Source organism: Hippocampus zosterae, chromosome 8, assembly GCF_025434085.1.
Source record: "Hippocampus zosterae strain Florida chromosome 8, ASM2543408v3, whole genome shotgun sequence".
Classification (NCBI taxonomy): Eukaryota; Metazoa; Chordata; class Actinopteri; order Syngnathiformes; family Syngnathidae; genus Hippocampus; species Hippocampus zosterae.
The window spans coordinates 7,825,350-7,846,229 of NC_067458.1; the positions used below are offsets into that span (position 1 = coordinate 7,825,350).

Here is a 20,880-nt window from a genome sequence, read left to right on the forward strand (position 1 = left end):
AGACTTGGATTCTGGTGCCAAAAAAAAGTGGGACATCCATAATTTATATTAATAGTAGGTCAAACAATAGGAATAAGCACACGTCTGATTTGAGGATTTTAATGATCTAATCACATGACTGAATGTCTAAGCTTAGATTTTTAAATCGATATGCTCAGCTCTTAAAGTTCTCAGCCAAGTGATGGTGTACAAACCTGACACTGAGAGGTCTTTACTGACTGTGGGAGTCGTGGCAGCACTCAGGGAGTTGGTAGAGGAGATGGAAGAGGTGCTCTCTGCCCGGGCCAAGGGAGCAATTGCAGGGGGACTAGCTCCATGAACCGGTGGACTAAATGGACGATTCTGAAACAACATGAATATAAAATACATGTTGAAGAGGAAACCAGCCCTTTTCTTTTAAGGTGAATTGGTGTGCTCGGAAAACCCAATCCTGAAATGAGTGAACTACTATTTTTTTGCGGACCGTAAGTCAGCCTTTTTTTCTCCTCCATAGTCTGGCTGGTCTTATAACATACTCGGGTGCGACTTGTATAGAGTGTATTCAAATTAGAACTCAGACCAGCACCCCAAAATCTCTGTTCCCTAACCGTGTTGACTTTCTGTGCATAACCATCACCTCCTTTCGAAACACAGGCGGTACTGCACCTAAAGTATTTGCCAAGGTAGTCATGCATTACCATCGGAGGCCACCTTCTTTATAGCATGCTGAAGAAGGAAGTAGAAGAAATGGAAGTAGATGACGAAGAACTGTAATCATGGCCACTATTGTGTGACGGAAATCTGTTGCCGACATTAGCATGTGGCAGAATATCGATCCATATATAAGGCGGCTTTTGAGAAAATTGAATGCTTTTAGGTGTGCCTTATAATGCGGAAAATACGGTAATGACTTTGTTTGACACTGACTGTAAGACTGAATGGAAGACAAATTATTTTATAGTTTGCATTCAGATAAATTGTCATCAAATATGCCGTTTCTCTAAATGAATTGTGACGGAGGCTCAAGGGGTGTAACAATACTTCATCCATGTGAAAATGGCAGAAAAGTCACAACCCTTTTCACACACAACACAAAATCTTCCCCTAGAGGTTTCCTTTCCTTGTGCTGTCTGACGCACTGGGCTCCAGCACTGGCTTTTTGGGGCACTCTGAATAACCGAATGGCACATTTGAACAATGCTCAGAGTTAACGAATACTCAGAGGGAAGCAGCGTGTGCTTGGAATGCATTTCCGAATGCACCCACGGTTAGGTAACGGGACCTCAACTTTGCAGATGGAAAATGTGCTTAAGATGCCTCAATTCGCTCATACAACTGCTTTCATCAATCTGTCCGGAGGTAACACTGGTGGTATAAAACAATATTGGAATCTACTTACAGTATCTCCTACACTTGGTTTTCCTGGTGGAAGTTTGGGTCGTGAAGGTGGGCGGGGTGGAGGAGGAGGTGGAGTTGTGTTGACGGTTGAAGGAGCAGTAGGCAAAACTGGAGAAGAGGAACCTTTAAAACATGTTATGTGTTGTACGTGGGGGGGGGGGGGAAGAAACGAAAAGAAGAATACCACTTTTAATTCATAGAGTTTTGGAAACATAGCAACATCTTTTGACCCTGCTGCCTAGCAGACAGCATCTACAAGGCAAATTGTAGGGTATTGAAGGCCCAATTTTCGTCAACTCACCGCTTTTCATACCAGCCGTCCCTGATGTTAGACCTGGAGATGAGACCACTGTCCGGTAAGTTGGGGGAGGGGGAGGTGGAGGTGTCGTTCGGTTCCCCTGGCTTGCGTCTTTGGGTGAAGTGACGATTTCACTGTCATCCTCTTTGGGTCGGGGTTCATCTGTATTCTCTGTCTGGATTGGTGGAAAAGGGAATGTTGCTGTTTCCTTCTCGGGTAAAGTCACTGATGGAGGCGTGCTTGCTTTGGGAGCTGTTGGGATGCTGGCCGGTGAATCAACCGGTGGACTAGTTGAAGTTGGAAGATATGCTGCATGCTCAGTGGTTGAAGGGAGTGACGGAGTGGTGGGCGAAAGATTTCGGTCCTTGGGTGTATAAGACCCTGAGGGGACAGAGGGTGGCTCCTCTGACGGTGGTGGGGAACTTGCTAGAGGGGAACTCTGAACTTCTTTTGCAGAAGGTGGTTTTGGGTGATGAGATCCTGCGTCTTCTGCAGGAGGTGGTGATACAGGTAAAGGTGGAGCAGGAGATTCAAGAGGAGGGGGGGAGCCTGATAATGGAGGTGCTGATTCCTCTGGAGGAGGGGGGGAAAGAGGAAGTGGAGGTGCAAGCTCCTTCGGTAGAGGTGACTGTTTGGGAGACTGCTCATTGAAGCACACCCACGTGTCACCTGCATCCTCATTTGCAGGAGGAGCCTGCTCTGGTCCAAATAGGTTATCCAAGTCAGCTATGGATGTCTTTCTTGTTGAGTTCTCAGCTTCTGTCGATACATCTGAGACAGACAACCACTCTTTTAAACACAGACTGTTTGAAGAGGTGATTCAGGAAGACAAAGCATCCCTGACACAGAAGGAAGCAAGAAGAAACCGGGCTCCATCATTTTAATTATTGACAATCCGGGTTATGATTTTTGACTTCATTTTTTTTTCTGAATAAGAGGACTTAAATGGAAAAAAAAGGACCAGTGGTCAGGGGGTATTTAATCGCAAGCATAACTAACACTAAAATATAATTGCCATTGTTATTTAACAATTAATTAGTTTTGCAGTTTCACAAAGAGGAGTCAGACATGATTATTTTTGGACTAAAACAAAGTCATAGGAATTTACTTCCTTGAAAAAAGTTGTAATAGTTGAATGTAACGCCTTAAACAGTATATTCTGACTGTTGAATGAAGTCCAGCTTGCTGTCAACTTTAGATGAATAAAGCTGAATTCAAACCTGAATTCCTCATTCCTGTTTAAAAAGGCAAATGTTAACACTTTACTGAGGAAAAAAAAACAATCCATACTAACTCGCTCCCTGTATATGCTTCCTGGGTAAGTTCCCCTGTTACTGACAAGATAATACATTTGTTCAGCACTGTACACAGAGAATATGACTAAAGAGGAAAAAAATATCCTGATGTAATGGTGAGAGTTAAATACTAAAGTATGTTTGTTACCAGTGTCATCTCTAGAGGCAGAGTCGGTTGTCAGTGGAGATGCTGGAACATTCTTGGGTGGAAGTGGTGGTGGAGCTGCAGATATTGTCAGTGAAACAATTAACACAGACTCTGAATATCTAATAAAAAAACAAACTGCATCATGTCAGTTTGAAGGTGAGGATGTGATCTGATTTTCTATGTTAAAGTTTCCCCCAAAATGAAGAGTAAATGACACCCACAATGAATTAGGCAATGTCCACTTCATGAAAAAGAGGGAAAGAAAAGAAAATAATTTCTTTTTTTGGTTATCACCGGAACTTTCATTTAGATTTAGGCTGTCAACATTTTGTGTAACCTCTCAAGACGTCATTTTGCTGTGTTCATGAATTTGCTCAATGTGTTCATTTTGTAAAACGTATTATAAAACCCAGCCAGAACAAAGTTGGGATGGTGTCTAAAATGTAAATAAAAACAGAATACAATGATTCGCAAGTCTGTTTTCAATACATATTCAATTGAATATTAAACAAAGATCTTGATTTCCAAAGATAATTTAAAACGTGGACTCATCAGACCACAGCACACTTTTCCTCTTTGCCTCAGTCCATCTCAGATGAGCTTGGACCCAGAGAAGTCAGGGGCATTTTTTTGGAGTTGCTGAAATTTGATTTCTAATGTAGCTTTAAATTGCATTTCTCAATGTAGCGACAAACTGAGTTAATTGCCGTCTGAGGGATCGAAGGCCACTCAATGTTAGTTTTCGGCTTTGCTGCTTATGTAGAGAGATTTCTCCAGATTCTAAATAAATAAACATTGTTTAATTAATAATAGCCTTATATGCGTGGACATCACCTAAAGCACAACAACAACAATAAAAGGCCCAGGAAGCATTAACCACGCAACATATAGCTCAGCCATTAACCGCCATGCTCAAGCATAAGAAAGACACCTGCATATGAAAGAAAAAAAATCCAACCAACAATGAATCATTTTGTGATCAAATGAAAAGGTCGACATCTTGTGAGTGGTATGGCTGTATATAGCATTCTTGTTTTATGATGAGGGGGGCGTGTGAGATGTGTGTACAGTCACCAGGGAAATGAAGAGGCATGGCAAATTAGCAGAAAATTCTAAACTTACTTCCTGTGGGGAAGGCTCTTTTCAAAGAGGACTCAGGCTCTGACACAGAAGCCCCCCACACATCAGACTCCGACAGAACCGCTTGGTTCAGGAAGGAGGCAGAACACCAAAACATGAGAGTTAAAGGCTCTCAGTTAAAAATACAAATACATTTTGTGCACAAACAGAACTACAAATGGAATGACAATTCAATGTTTTCAAGCATTGTTTCAAATTTTGATGCAAAAAAGTTCACCCGAGACAGTATGGGTGAAAAAAATGCAGTTGTCGTTACCACCGGCAGAGCACAGTTCCACACATACCGTAAGTCCGATTCATTTCAAGAATAAATCCTTGAAATGTGGAAGTTATGCAACAGTTAAGAACTCCCCTGCATCAATAAACCCAGCAGGATTGAATACAAGCAGCCAACAACAGACTGCATATAAACAAGCTACACAGCGCAAATAACAAAGCCCCTGAGTGCCACTTTAAATTGTAACCACAGCAAAGACATCGGGACATTGGGAAGAAGGTTTGAATATCAGTGTGATCAGGGAGGAAATAGATATTAAGAAAATAGGATTTGCCTGAGATAGAGTTTATGCTGCATGCACTGTATTATACTTTTTGGGCAAAAAAAAAAAAAAACAGGAACAAGTTTGCACATGCTCACATACTTGGATCCGTAAAAATTGCATGGCTACATAACAGTCAAGTGAAACATAAATTAAACAAGAGTACAAAGATGAAACTACCTTCTATTGTCTGGTCTCCAAAAGCCGTCTCCAAAGGAGGCCCAAACAAATTTGTCGTGATTTCAGAGCCTCGTGTCTGCTGGCTGCTGCAAGGGGGGGGACCAAAACATCCACACTGTGTGTCATTTTGTCATTTCGGACATACTGGGTATATATTGGAACTGACAATGATTACACTGTGCTTCCAATATCAGCTGCGCCATTATTAACATTGCATTTTGTATCAAAGATATTAGAACTATATCTTTTAATGCTCAAACACAGTCACGCTGACGGATAATATCTGCCTGTGTTACACACTTGCACAGTATAATATACCATATAATAGGCAGGGCCAGGTGGCCCTCTGGAGAAGGCGGGGTTTACCCCGGTGGGCCACGGCCCGTCTGGTGGTCCGATACAAAAAAAAAGAAGCATCAGAAAAACAATTGGGAAAGACGTGTGGCACGATGCCCAACACGTCCCCCTCGGATCTGTGAGGACCACGATCCGCCTCCTCAATTTTCACCAAGTAAAACAACAAAATTTCTCTGGTAAAACAGAGGTCATTGAGGCTCCAACTCCTGGTGAGTTAGTCAAGTCAAGTCAAGTCAACAGTATTTATAGAGCACTTTCAAACAGCCATCGCTGCATACAAAGTGCTGTACATGGAGCGATTTAACATAGACAATAAACAGTAAGACGAATCGGTAATAAAGGCGGTAGAAGGCATCAAGCAGTAAAATCAAGAACAAATCTAAGTCATGCTGAGTCGAACGCCAAAGAATACAAGTGAGTTTTGAGGAGGGCTTTAAAGATGGGCAGCGAGGAGGCTTGCCGAATGTTCAGTGGGAGGTCATTCCAGAGAGAGGGACCAGCAACAGAAAAGGCTCGATCCCCTCTGAGCCTCTGTTTAGTTCTTGGTACTTCTAACAAAGACTGGTCCACAGACCTGAGGCGCCGGGCAGGTGTGTAGGGGCGGATGAGCTCAAAGAGGTAAGGTGGCGCGAGATTATTCAGAGATTTGAAAACAAAGAGGAGGATCTTGAAAATAACTCTAAAATGAATGGGTTAGCCAGTGCAGGGATGCCAGAGTAGGAGTTATATGCTTCCTCTTACGAGTACCAGTCAAGAGGCGAGCAGCGGCATTCTGGACCAGCTGAAGGCGCTTAATGGAGGACTGTCTGACTCCAAAGTACAGGGCATTGCAGTAATCCAGCCGGGATGTGACAAAGGCATGAATTACTGTCTCAAAGTGTTCATGTGAGAGGAGAGGTTTTATTTTGGCCAGCTGTCTAAGGTGAAAGAAGCTTGATTTACGGCACCAATTTGTACGTCTGAGACAAATTTTAATCACCCCACTTCCTGAAGTCTTCCAACTCAAGGATGCAGACAGATACAGAGTTAATCCTTTCTGCTACTCACACTCATTAAACAGCCAGTTCGGAGTTACACGTTTTACTGCATGTTTGTAAGGTTGAGAAGTGCTGGGATAATGTAACTCTGGCATTACAGTGTTGTCACCTCTAAATTACGACTCTTGGTGGAATTTAAACACACTATCACGGCAGACACGAATCTCTCGCTCAAAGTATAAAAATGAAATGAAACAATTTCATTAATCTAATTCTTTACTTTCTCAGTTTAGTTGAGCTCAGCTGCGAGCCACAAGAAACACTGTCGCCTCCATCAGCGTCGGGGGGGTGCGCCACCGCACAGAGGCGCCATTGACAAGGTGGTGCGCTCCGTGGCAGAATGGATGGGCCACAAAGGTCGGAGAGGAGAGTGACGCAGGCGCCCCCGCTAATTACAAGAATTGCACTCAATGTAATGGCCAATTCTTAACGGTTTATTTTTAATCGTTTCTACGGCAGTCCGAAAAAATATGTCTTTACATGAAACCAGTCCATGATGCAAAAAAGGTTTGGGACCGATGCAGTATTCAGCCACCAGGTCATAAGCCACTTGTAAGAGAACCGAGATGTACATACCTGGGAGCTTGTGGCGCAAGAACAGGTGTGGGGGCCACAGTGGCAATAACACGTCTTGGTCTGACAATCTCCTCACCTTGACACATTTGTGCAGGATACACATGAAGTCTTTCATTGCATTCTATCAGTTTTGTAAAAGTGAGCTGAACGGGAAGTCGAAAGAAACTGATACTTACTGGAGGTGTTCCTTTTCAACCCCTAAAACAACACGAAAATTAAATTTATATATGTGAATCCACAAAAGCCGACAGTGAAGTCATTAATTACATTCATTCATTCATTCATTCATTGAATGAATGTCATTAAATACACCAAAATATAATTAATGACTCACTGCGGTCTTTAAAAAAAAAAACTGTTACTTTTGGCTCATAAATTTGCACCTTCTGCAGTACAAATAAATAAATAAAACTGCAATGTTCCAAAAGGGAAGGTTTTGTGTGTGTGTGTGAGGCGAAAATGTAGTCAATTAAGACGGGGCTAACATGTTTGGCCATTTTATCTCACAAACAAAAATGAGATGGAAATGTTATGATTTTGTCAAATCCTGACTCCTCCTCCTAATCCGCTGTTAACACACAGTGATACACCCCCTTTCAAATTTGCAGCGCATGCGAGCGAGCATAGCGTGCACAGACACGTGGGAAAGCCCGGAGGTGGATTCACGGCGAAAAGTTCCGCTGCCACAATTGGTTGGGGAGTGCAGTGTCATACAATGGCCCATGTTCGCAACAGAGTTCGAAGGTTTGGGTGAATTTTACCAAAATACGTAATACGATACAAACCTCCCATTCAAGGCAGCTCGGCGGTGATAAACGAGCATCTAAAAAGGAAGCTCGTTGCGGATGATGCCCGATTTCATTTCTGATATGGGGACAATCGTCTGTGGACGCTAGCATTAGCACACACAGGCTAACATGTTTGTTGTATGTAACACCAACATTCTGTAGGGTCTACTATGGATTAAGGAGGCATTAGTTTATGCAAATAATCTAGGAGCTGCAAGCAAACTATAGTTAAAAACAATTACCTGGGCAGCTACACATGCATGCAAACTAAAAACTAAAACTAAAAAACTAATGCATCTAGAGCAGTGGTTCTTAACCTGGGTAAGATCAAACCCCAGGGATTCGGTGAATCAGTCTCAGGGGTTCGACGGAGCCTTTGCCTTGGAGGTTAAGACACACCCGACTCAACATGTCAATTAGTTATGACACGCCCACGGCATATGATCACATTACGTTGCTTGTCCAATCAGTGCTGTAGGAATATTGTTCGCTCGGTCGTCAACGAGAGACTGTCGTGATAGTACGTCGTGATTTTTTTTTTAAGATATTATTTAAAACATGCTATGTGGAGAAAAAAAAATGGTCGGACGAATATTTACAACATGGATTCTCATGCATCATGGAAAGTGATGAAAGTCAGTGTCTTAGATGCATGATTTGTCATGCCAAGTTGAGCAATTCAAAACTGAAAGAACACTTTCCATTCATTCACTCATTTTTCCGATCCACTTATCCTGACATGGGTCGCTGGACACTTTCGCAGCTGTCTTTGGGGAGTTGGCCGGGGACACCCTGAACCGGTTGCCAGCCAATCGCAGGGCACACAGAGACGAGCAACCATCCGGGCTCACACTCACACTCAGGGACAATTTTGAGTGTTCAATCAGCCTGCCATGCATGTTTTTGGAATGTGGGAGGAAACCGGGGTACCCGGAAAAAAACGCACACAAGCGCGCGCAGAACATGCAACTCACAGGGAGGCTAGAGCTGGAATTGGTACGCCCTAACCACTGAACCACCGGGCCAACTCTGAAGGAACACTTCTTGAATCATATTTTTATTTTTCACTAAAGGAAGGGTTCGTTGAATGTGCATATGAACTGGTTGCGTTCAGTACCACTGGTAAATCAACCACTGATCTAGATAAAATAAAATAATATGCCACACGTGATTCAAAACAATTTTAACCTACATTTTCACACATGAAATAGCCTAAATGGGGTATAAAGGTAAAGTAAGTAAAATTGTCTTGGTTTTAAATGTCTGGGGTTGTCCACTGCTCAAGGAATTTACATCCCAATGTATTTATGATATAAATTGCTTGCCTTCAACACCACATCACAATGACATTTGATTTAAATAGCATGTCAAAGGGTAAAATGATTGTCATGTGTAAAACTAGACAAAAATGATGACAGATTTTGAATACAATTGTTTTCTTGGACTACCGGCAATATAAAGATTAAAATTCTCAATTCATAGCTGACTAAAAGTTGGGGGGAAAATATCACAAAGCAGAGATCATTGAGTGTAAAAATGTTTTGGAATTAGTGATCAAGTATTTTTCTAACTATACCGATCCCTGAACCAATTATAGCACGCAATCAAACAATGGGATGTAATAGTATATCTTAAAAGAAATGAAAAAAACCCACATTACGCATTTTACAATTTTTGAAATGATGTACTTTGTGTTATACAAACATTCTTTTTTTTTCAAACACTCAAAATGTTCAGAGGCATCTGTGCTATCCATACATATATAGTTTTTATTAGTTCTTTGGGATTTTTTATTCTTTATTTTTTGCAAAAGGAAAAAAAAAATGTGTCTGGAGGTCCCAACCAAGTCCTACTAATAATCCCGACCGGACGTGTTCATGTAAAATGCATTGGTTTGAAGCCTCCTGCAAAAAGGCAAAATCATTTGCGATCCTCTGGCGCCACCTAAAAGTTGCACAATTGGAATGACCTCAACCCAACAATGTGGCATGCATACGTCTGTCCAAGTGAAAACAAAGCGATTGACGTAAAAATCGAAGATTACGGAATCAAAACCTTTTTTATTATTGCTGCAATGCCTGAGAATTATCAGCCGGTGACGTCATAAAATTTAGGCCATTTTAGAACCCCCCATATGTTTCAGTAGATTGGGAGCATTTCAATGCTAGCTTTGAGAAAAACGACGACTGAGAAAACAACGTTTGAAATGATGGAAAAATACAGTATTTTGTTAGAGAGGCGACAGGGAAGGGGTATTACTGCTGTGTGTCACTTATGCAATGTGCATGCATGTATGAAGTCTCCATGAGCACACCAATGGGGGGCAGAGAGAGCAAAAGAGGAAAAAGAGTGAGAGGGAAAAGCCTGGGAGCAAACCAGAGGATATGAGAAGTCCACGATGGGCGGTGACTGAGGTAAAACTTCAAAGAGTGCAGCTGTAGGAATTTCAATGTTTTTTTCCCAGTACTGGGAGCAAGCATGAAGCTGTTCATAGTGGAAAACAAGAACACATGCACTGAGAGAATCTATATGTACAGCATAAGTATCCTGTGTACATTCTTCTTAATCATTGTACACCTTTTATCCATATGTTCTACAATGAGCGTTTCAATGCATCACTTCAGCCACTGATCCCATCCGTGTGCATTCTCTTGTGTTTGTTAGGCACGCGGAGCCATGTGGCGTACTGTGTTTATAGCTTGACCAAGGAGCGATGGAGGCAAAGGACACTTACCGGGCTACGTCTCTGTGACCAGCAAAAAGGAAGAGAGAAGAGATACCTGGTCAGAGAGTAACAAATCAGTAACACGGACATCAGGTAAATCAGAGGAAGACAACTGCAGCAATTTGGTAAGGCAGGTTCCATGTGGGGATGAGTATCACAGGGCAATAAATAAGATCTTAGCCTCAACTCTCCAGGACTTTTATTCTTCTTCTTTTTTTTTTTTTTAGTTCAGCATGATACATGCAGTCGAAAACGGCTGGAACATAAAACAAACACCTCAATTGGTTCAAATAAATAAATATGAAGTAGCTAAGTGTTTCTTTATCCACATTTTTGATTTTTTTTATATTTTTGTGCGCACTTATCCCCATGAATACTTCAAAACCTGGAAAAGTATTTCAAGAGTGTTGACGAGGTGAGAGAATAGTGACAGGAATTTGCAAAGCTTTCTCCTCTCTCTATTTTAGTATTCTCATCTCATGAAAGCCTATTTAGACCCAACACTATTTTTGCCATCTAATATGTTTTCCTTCGATGATGCTCGCTATTGCATTTATCTCTTTACTTTACATTGAAATCTCACCCGTCTTTATGTGTCACGCCATGCTGGCATTCACCATTTTTCCCCTCTCACTACCTCTCCCTCTTGTGTGTGTGTGTGTGTTCCAGTTGTGCAGTGAGCCATGAGTGATTACAGTGATGCAACAGGGGGAGGGGCATGATGGAAATGATGAATTCCATTGGATGCTGTGACGCAGCGCAACTCCATTTCTCACAACCCATCATTGTCATTCTCACAATGTCAACAGGGAATGCCGACACTCTGACCTGTTAGCTCCACTGGGTAACTGAGGTTGGATGACTTATCCATTGATTTCTTTGGCCCGGCTTCTCCTCGTGGCCCAGAAGTAATGCTTTGCAGCCCAATTTAAGATCAGATAAGAAAACCTTTATTTGGCTCACAATGGAGGAATTCACAATTTACGGCAGCAACATTTTGAAGGGAAGAAAGTGGAAAAACAAAGTATTTGCATGCACAAAATAAATAAATAACTTTGTATGTTTTTTTTTAAACATACAGAGTTGACCTGCTTTCTAATTTTAAAAATAAATACAACTTTGTGGGCAGGAGAGTGACAGAATGTGCAAACTGTAGTGTATGCTAACAAAATCTAAAATAAAACAATAATAATAACAGTAATAATACACATACACACAAAAACCTTTTTCTTCCTCCCCCTGCACCCCTTATGGTGGACTTGGGAGCACTCCACGTTCTACCAGTAGGCCGCTATCGATTGGTTGGGTTCTCCTTCTCTATGTGCTTTCTTTGTAGATGGAAATATGCTGCTTTAAAACAGGGGTCCCAACCGCCGGTCCGCGGACCGGTACCGGTCCGCAAGGCATTTGGTACTGGGCCACACTGAAAGAACTTGCCTTAATTCCGTTTTACTTATTTCGGAATACGAAAGATGTTTTATTTTGAAAAATTACCGGATTCTCCATTACATCCGTCTCCGTCACACTTGACACGCGTCAAACCACGCTTCTGCGTCACGTGAACGATTACGCAAAAAAAAAAAAAAAAAAGACTTAAAAAAATTAGTTAAAAAACTGCTGGAGATCGCAAATGACGACGGCCTTAAAAGGACGTTCGAGACAACTGGATTAAAGTTATGTCTGAATATTCTGAGATCGCCACAATAGCAATGTTGCTATTTCCGACATGCTACCCGTGTGAGGCGGGGGTTTTCTGCAGTAACGGCGACTTAAACAAAATTACGACGTAGACTGGACATAAAGCACACACTTGAGGTGTCATTGTCTCCTATTACCACGAGAGGGGACCGTCTGGTTGCAGAAAATCAAGCTTGGGGCTGTGGTGAGTCATCATTTTCATGCACTTTGAATTTTCATTGTATCGTATTTTGAATGCATTAAATATTACTATCGCGATCAGAGTGTTGCGGCCAGATTATACGGTCCATGTGTTTATTGTTATATTTCGAAAACGCCACAGTTTTCATGCAGCTCACATCATATTATTTTGTTGTATTATTTCAGCCACACCTTAAATGCCGGTCCCTGAAAATATTGTCTGACATAAACTGGTCCGTGAGGCAAAAAAGGTTGGGGGCGCCTGCTTTAAAAGACGTAAATGTAGCAAAACTTGAGCCGAATGTATAGCTTACTTTCGCTCCTCATGCCACGACAGGTGCCTCCTGCACAAATGCCCACAATGACTGTCAGCATAAAAAGCCTTTCACACATGATCTGTTCAACATAGCGACGTCATATTGGTTGAACCCAGAGGCCCACATGAATTATTGAGATCATGAGCTCATGTGACGATTGGCAACCTAAAACAGCTGACTGACGCACACGTTCTGTGTGCCCACTTTGCTTACTGAATTATTCAGGGTGGCTACCCAAGCTACCCCTTACTGCTTTATAGTGGGAGGACACTCGTGTCCCAACTCCGACTCTTAATGTTGGCCCTCATCAACTAAGCAAATACTTTTTGCACTGTGCTGTTTTAGCAGCGCGTCATCACCAGATGGGTGTTGGTGTGGCGGAAATGCTTTGTGTGACAGATGCTACATAAATGGGAGAGTGGTGAGGTCACTGGGATCTCTATCAATGTTGGGTGAACGTCACATCTAAATTAAGACTACAATATTTAGAAGAAAGGAAGTGTTCTAAACTTATTTCGGGACACGGGATTTGCATTCTACCTGCTCATAGCACTCAAATTGATTCACAATGAAGCATTTACAGTATATGGCCTTCATTGAACTGTAAATAGTTACAAGTGAATCCACATCTTGAAGAATAAAAAAAAATGATGCCTCAGCATATGCACTAAATTAAGGTAGAAGTACATTATATTGTGTCTTATGTGTCCAAAGGTTCTTGGTCTTAAACTGTGCAGCCACTAGCGTTACAGAAGGCCAGGTTTTCTGTGGAGGAAAAAGAATACTGTACAAGTCATGGTTTCTTCATTTCTAGAAAAGGAATGGAGATGTCTAAAAATGCAGACACTCTTGACAATTATTGTTTGCCTTTGCTAGTATTTACAGATTTATAATTTGCATGGTTTACATGAGCAGGTGTCTTGTAGAGATTCTCTTCGAGAGATTTTGGGCTCTTAGACTTCAATTTAGTTTTTTAAGCTGCTCAAGAGGCTGTCTACAAATGAAAAAGTCACCAGCTCATCTAGGAGAAATAATGCGTTGTCACTAGGGAATTTGTTCTCTGTTCTCTGCTGTGAGGGTGGAGTGACAGAAGGAAACAGTTTTGTGTTCATGAGTGGAAGGGCAATATTTAATATCAATATTTAATATTTAATTTAATAATATTTTCAGCACGCATGAGAACCTGCGCACCACGTAGATATCTATAAATAATATTTTTTCATTGTTTGCATTAGAGATGGACAACTTCAATAATCACAACCTCTACAAAATGTAAAACCAAAATAAACACCAACTATGTATCATTATTATTTACACACACTGACATCCACACAATGCTACCCTGTCTGATCAATCAGCTTTTGCCACACGGCTGACACACATTGACACCCCCCCCCCTCCACAGAGGGTACAACTCCATCCCACAATGCTGACCAGCAATGGGATGGCAACTGAAAACCTTGTCAATCATTGCACCACTATCTACGATTTGATTACTACCGTCTGATTTGAATTGTTACAAGTTGGACATCATTCACATGCCATTTCTTGCCCCACGGGCCACATTGAGAAAGTGTCTGGGATGCATACAGCCCACCAGTTGCCCGTGCCTAGCACAATAGAGCGGGATTAAAGCGGGTGAAAATGTGAAGAACAGGAGTAATGCTCATTATGAGGGCTGGTACACTGTTTATGAGAATCAAAATGTTGGGCAAGTTACTCACCAGAGGCGAAGGGGAAAGAGCAATGTTGCCTATGGAGGCTTTGAGCTCTTCCACCGAGGGCACTGCCACAACTTGATCAGCTGGGAGGGGCTTAATTTTAATTTTGAACTTTTTCCTGTGGTCTTCCTCCTCTTCCGACTCATCAGAAGAGAAGAAATGGGACTTGGGGATATGTGGGAGAGAAGTGTCAAGGAAAAGTGTTCAAATCTTGTATCTGTTCAACGATCAAAAAACGAAAATCAATATTGTCTTTTTAACTCGCTCTCCATCCCTCATGGAATTTGTCGATCTTCATGATGTATTTTTGAATGAAAAGTAAAGCGGTGTAATTAGTAGAGAGTAGAACAATTTTCTGGTCTGCTTGACAAAAAAAAAAGGGTATCATACAAATTCCTGTGCAGAATGTGATCACCTTTGTGAAATGTTAGAGCAGCAGATTCACAATTGTTTTGGTATGCATTGCTAAAGGCAATGGGACATGTGCATGGAATTAGTACGGGCACTGTGATGCGCATATGTGGTGGAAAACATTGCACTCGTCCCAAAGCTATTTCATGGACAAATAGACACCTGCAAACTGCATGGACTAAACAGGTGGGTGAATGTTATTCATCCACAAAGAAAAAGCATTGTTTGAGGATATTTGCCTGGTCTGCCTCATCTTCAGGTCTGATGCTATAACCCTCTTCATCTACCTCAGGAGAATTCTGAAACACAATGAATCAATGGAAAGCTCCATTACTGGGAACTATAAATTATATTGTTGGCACTTCTGAGTACTTTTAAATTAATCTGGCTATACATTAGGTTCCCACATGTCAAATTTGCTAAACAGGGTTCTTACATATCTTTCCCAGTCAATTTCTCCGTAGAATCCATTTGTGGCGCCATTGGTCCTCCTCTGAGACTGAGAAGGGAAGAAAAAAATCACAGGCCTCATCAGACAATGAAGCTACAAGTATGTAATCATTCCTCACGAGTGATATTTGATGAATGCTAACGTTGCCTCAGCAATATTTAGGGGAAAACTAATTGTTTCTATGTTGTATTGCTAGAATGAAAATAAACCACATCGCAGTGAAATTTCTAATTTTGGACTAACAACAGCATCAGCAATAGCAACAATAATGCGTTATTTGCTACCGCAGAGTTTTTTAATGGCGAAGATATTCAAAACTAAAGCCTGTATGTCACTGAGAGACGAAGCTTTGTGAGTGTTTGCATGTGTGGCGAATGATGGATTTTCTTCAGGGTTCATTCAAGGTTGCAAAGACATTCGACAGACATTGGCAGAGTTTTTCTTATCACCATCAAATTTTGGACATGTTCGAAATGTCTTCCGAGACAAGAAAAACAGTTTGTGAACCGACCTTGAATGAAACCTGACGGAAAAAAGAACACTCGCTCTTGCGCAAACACTTATAAAGCATTGCCACTCTGTGAGATATGGCCTTTAAAAATCCATGCAGTATTCTGCTCTACTCTACAGGCTCGTCTACTTTTGAGAACTACAAATTCACTGAATTCAGTACCGATTCAACCTCTTCAGGATCCTGGCAAGTAAAAAGGACAAAACAAAAAAAGTGAATACATGTATTTTAATGCCAACTCAAGTAACTACTATACACCAACACCAACATTCAAACGTTTCTCAAAACAAACCAACAATAACAACAAAAAAGCTACAGTTTTATGACATCATGTCACAACCGCAATTTCTAAATAAAAGCATTGATGGATGTACTTTCATGTGTACTAAATGTAAGTGTACTTACACCCCCCTCTCTGTCTGGGGACCCCCTATAGGAAATGAAAGATGAGAGAAGAAAGACAATTTAGTTTGTCTCAAACATACTTTAAATAACATAGTAACACAAAAGCAAAGTCACAGACCATATTAAGACAAACTTTTCCTGTGTCATTTGAAAGAAAAAATAGAATCTATTTCGGAAGGAACCTAACATTACTGATATTTTTATTGGTCCAACATTTCTTTTGTGGACACATAATACACTACTACACTACATACATACTTCAACAAACATCATCTGGTTTGGGATCACAAAGTACAACCTGAAACGAAGATGACAACTTACGTTGAGTCATTGTCTTTCTCTTTCTTCCGTATCCCAAAGGCCTTCCTGGTACGTTTTTTCAATCCTGGGAAGGAAGAAGAAGCATTGGGTGGAGTAGATGTATGCTAAGACTGACATTTAATGATTGGTACTATTGACAGTTTGCACTTCACTGAAGGCAAACACTTTCTCAGAACTACTTATAGCATGTGTTCATGGTCAGGTATCACATCCTTGTGATGCTCAAGGTTGTTTGAATTAAAAAATCAATTAGTATCAGAAGAATCAATGCAATAAAGAGTTTAGATGGCTTAAGAAAGTGGAATTAATACATTATGGAAGATTAAAATTAGACTGTTTTTAAAGTACGTTTTTAAAATAGAGCCAATTTCAAAAGTCACCACATTGTTGTTTAAGCAAAATGTGAATACAAATCCAAAGAATCTCACTCTTTAAAACCCCCACACCACAAACAAAGACACCTTGGCAAACACAGCACACATGAGGACCCCTCGACAATTCAGATGAGGTATGGTGGGAGAGAGAGACTGAGAGAGAGTGGGGCAATTTATGACCTAGCACCTGAGCTGCATACGCACGCACGCACGCACGCACACACACACACACACACACACAAACCATACAAACTAGTTATGTTCACAAGTGACCAAAAGAAAAGTCAGAGTCAAGTCACAGTTCTAAGTCGAGTTGCCAGTCTCAAAAAATAGCGAAGAGTCCAAGTGCAAGTTGGGAGTCCTATTTCAGCTTGAACAACCCTGACGGAAAAAACAACATTGCGACGTGCGCGCACACACTTCGCTGCTCAGTGAGATACGGCCTGAAGTTAGTATCAGATTTCAATAATAATGCAAACAAATCTGTGACTTTATCACTTTAACTTTCTATGAAACAATGATATGGATTACACTTCTGAGATTTTGCACCACACTTCCAGTCTTCCTTGGTTAAATAGATTTGAAAGTGTTTTTAGCTGGCAAAAACAGCACCACATATCTAAAGACTGTCCCTCACAACAATCACAATTTAAAAAAAAACACAATTCTCGTGTTATTTCATTGCATTATGTTTGCCAATTGTCCTCTGTTCCATTTTAATCAAACAAAATTCGTGGACTACAAAATAATATTCCATCACATTTTTTTAAACTTAAATCTCAATATATCTTGAATGTATCCCCCAATATTGTTAAGAAGCATTGGCATCAATACCCCAGGCACACTCTCACCCCAGACAAAAGCCCAGTGCCCTCCTTTTTGCCACTTGGACTATCATTCCTCTTCGTCCTCAACTAAAAACGACCTAATATCAGCTGACCAACTGATCCCACCTCACGCATTCTCTCAACTCCACATACGCATGTACACAGTGAGTGTGCATGGAAGGAACCTAATGCTACCCTACAGCAATCAAGTACTGCAGCACACACTCAGACATATACACCAAGTAACACAATGCCAACGTCCTGTTCTTGATCTGTCTTGCACTCAAGTTCACCACCAGTCATGTAATAAAGACTTGTCAAATTCGTCAAAAGGTGATATTGCATTTGAACCTACAGACAAATAAACAACACTTTTAATATAGTGCATAGTTTTAGAGACAAAATGGGTTGAGATAAGATATATAGCGATAGAAGAATGCCTGAAAGAGAGCTGCTAGGTTGGAGACAAATTAGACTAAACAGGAGATTTATGAAATGTGGTGAGGAAAGACTTGTAGATAGCTGGAGCTAAAGTAGAAGATGCAAAGGGTCGGAAGAGATGGAAGGCAAATGATTCACTGTGACCGAGTTTGTGGGAAAGACTTTAGCTGAAGAATATTGGCGGTTAAGAAAACCAATCAAATAATACTCTGATTTTCAGTAACAACTTCAAGGGGCAGAGCTAAATCTCACTGCACAAAAGTTAATTTGAACTAATGTGGTAAATCAATGTGCAATTTAACAGAGAGTAATGTACACATTGTATAATGGCATAATAACTTCCGCTCAGAAGGATGCAGGCAAAGGTGCTAATGTAATTTTGTAGTTTCCTATTGAGAAGCAGTAAAAGTGGTTTTCAAAAACAGAATATGAATTAAGGCAGATATCGAACTACATTTCCAAACTTGAATATACATGTTATGGTGTTGTAATTGGGTAATTACATCGTTGTCTCCACGGTAGTTGTGTCGCATTCTGCGGCTGAATGTAATACTGTATTGCAGTAATCATGACAAAACAGCAAAATCTGGAAAAGGACCTCACTTGTAGCCTTCAACATTTCTACAGTCAATATCTGTAACTTACAGCATCCAAATTTGAAATGTCAGGCGTGGATCTTCAGTATAACCTAGTTTGGCAGATACTTTCCCAAAATTGGTCAAAATGAAATAGCAAATTTGAAGGGTGGCGGAGCTCCTAATTTTGCTGATAAAAGACTTCTATCACAATTGCCTCTATCTCTGGTAGCAGATGAAACAACTTCCAAAATGTGGTCTCTCTTAGTTCTCTCAATTTCACAGATAACGTGGCTCAAAAAAGGAAGTACACATATATTCACTGCACTTATTAAGAACCAAAAGACTGACAGCCAGTATCAGCTCTAAACTTAATGTATTTAAAAGACCGAAATAATGTGTCTTGCTACGTTTTGTCACATTGATCTTTTTTTTTAAATCCTACTATGGGTAAGGTTTTTGTGGCCGTTTTTGGTACTGGGTTCCATTTCTCGTAGTAACAGAAAAAAATGGCTTTTTAGAGTGTGCTGCCACTCTAACGTCCAAAATACCCTTAATTTCATGAGAAAACTAGAAACAGTAGAGACCTAATATCCCTATCAAGTGTATCTTTGAGAAGATGACACAAATTGAACCAGAGAATATGAACAAGAAAATGAATGTAGGACCTGACAGATTAATCAGCCAGCCCATGAATTTTGTCTGTAGGGCGTCAGGGATTTCCCTTTGAGATAGGGTGACAGGCTTGGTCATCTGGGAGGGATTCAGAGTTGAGCCATCAACAGGAGTCAGATACGGTGTTGAGGGCAGCTGGTTACGATGCCTCAACACCTCTCCGGTGAGGTCCTCCGGGCACGTCATACCAACCACAGGCAGCACAATGTACTGGAATGCTTGACCTTTGTGTTCTTGCCATCCGCAGATGCAATTTGTGACTTTGACCTCCTAGTTTCCCATCCTCAGGCACACACCTCTGAGGGGGAATGTCGGATCTACCTGTATCTAGCAATTTGTATGGTAATGACATAATAAGTAATAAGGATGTAATGAGTAGCTTAGCATAATCATACTGGAAAGCTGGAAACATTCTCTTTTTGGAAATGCCACAACCAGCCATCCATTATCTGATCCACTTATCCTCACGAAGATCGCAGGCGTGCTGGAGGCTATACCACTTGTCTCTGGGCAACAGGCGGGTAACACCCTGAACTAGTTGCTAGCCAATTGCAGAACACACAGACAACCACGCATGCTACAATCACACCTCTGGACAATTTAAAGCGTTCAATCAACCGAGCAAGCATATATTTGGAATATGGGAGGAAACAAGAGTACCCGGAGAAAACCCACCCAGGCATGGAGAGAACATGCATACTTCATACATAGGAAGGCCGGGGCCGGATTTGAACCCCTGACCTCAATGGGCGTGGTAACCAGTCGATCATCGTGCCACTTATGCCAAACCCTCATTTGTGAAACATGGTCACTGTGACTCATTTACATGTGTCGGGTTACACATAAAACTGTTTTGAGATGCCTAGCCCCCTAATACTCCTCCCCCAATCAGAAAAGCATGTGGGATCATTGCAGCGGGACAGCGTGTAAATCTCCAGTGAATTCAACCATAAATATTTACGAGAAACACATATAACCAACTCATTCCCCCATTGAAAACAAGAAGCGCACAGCAATTGCGCCATGATATCATATGCATTTTAAGGCCTAAATACTAAAATGAGTAATGATGCATGCATCATCAGCAGAAAACGACATTACGTTAATTAAGTTGACATTGACCATCTCTCTCTCTTGTTGAGACTGAGCATGCTGACAGCACTATATGCAAATATGACAAGCGGCTAAATTTAATGTACACTTGACAAAATCACCATCGTTAAGCTCTAACCACAAGCAAACAATGCTTTTTAGCCGTTACCTCGTTCTACGTTTCCTAATTGTCATCATCTATTCATCACCACCGACTTGCTTACATCCTGGCATAACGGCTTAAAGAAAAAAAACAACAGTAGATTCATTTCCAAGATTTTTTTTCAATACACACAAAAGTGGATCGTGCCCATCCCTCATAAGTGCTTTAGAGTGAGAATGGGGCTTGTGGGAATGTGTCGTGAGATTTGGTTACACTATGATGCAGTTTATAATTAATTTTACTCCCATGTTTCCATTT

At 41.0% G+C, this 20,880-nt stretch overlaps 1 protein-coding gene across 4 annotated transcripts in view; it reads right to left on the reverse strand.

The window, feature by feature from the left end:
• The window catches only part of sgip1a (SH3GL interacting endocytic adaptor 1a), a 42,732-nt gene that overhangs the window by 12,993 nt on the left and 8,859 nt on the right, over window positions 1-20,880 (reverse strand). For 2 of the 4 annotated variants that reach the window (XM_052073377.1, XM_052073379.1), the window contains 14 exons: window positions 16,476-16,539; window positions 16,155-16,179; window positions 15,224-15,286; window positions 15,017-15,086; window positions 14,380-14,546; window positions 10,470-10,481; window positions 7,124-7,145; window positions 6,948-7,023; window positions 4,978-5,063; window positions 4,241-4,321; window positions 3,119-3,193; window positions 1,679-2,446; window positions 1,379-1,500; window positions 195-342 (listed from right to left, as the gene is read on the reverse strand). In XM_052073377.1, the coding sequence (XP_051929337.1) occupies window positions 195-342; window positions 1,379-1,500; window positions 1,679-2,446; window positions 3,119-3,193; window positions 4,241-4,321; window positions 4,978-5,063; window positions 6,948-7,023; window positions 7,124-7,145; window positions 10,470-10,481; window positions 14,380-14,546; window positions 15,017-15,086; window positions 15,224-15,286; window positions 16,155-16,179; window positions 16,476-16,539 (1,779 nt within the window). The remainder of the gene's footprint in view (window positions 1-194; window positions 343-1,378; window positions 1,501-1,678; window positions 2,447-3,118; window positions 3,194-4,240; window positions 4,322-4,977; window positions 5,064-6,947; window positions 7,024-7,123; window positions 7,146-10,469; window positions 10,482-14,379; window positions 14,547-15,016; window positions 15,087-15,223; window positions 15,287-16,154; window positions 16,180-16,475; window positions 16,540-20,880) is intronic. The other 2 variants (XM_052073378.1, XM_052073380.1) reach the window with 2 other exon arrangements.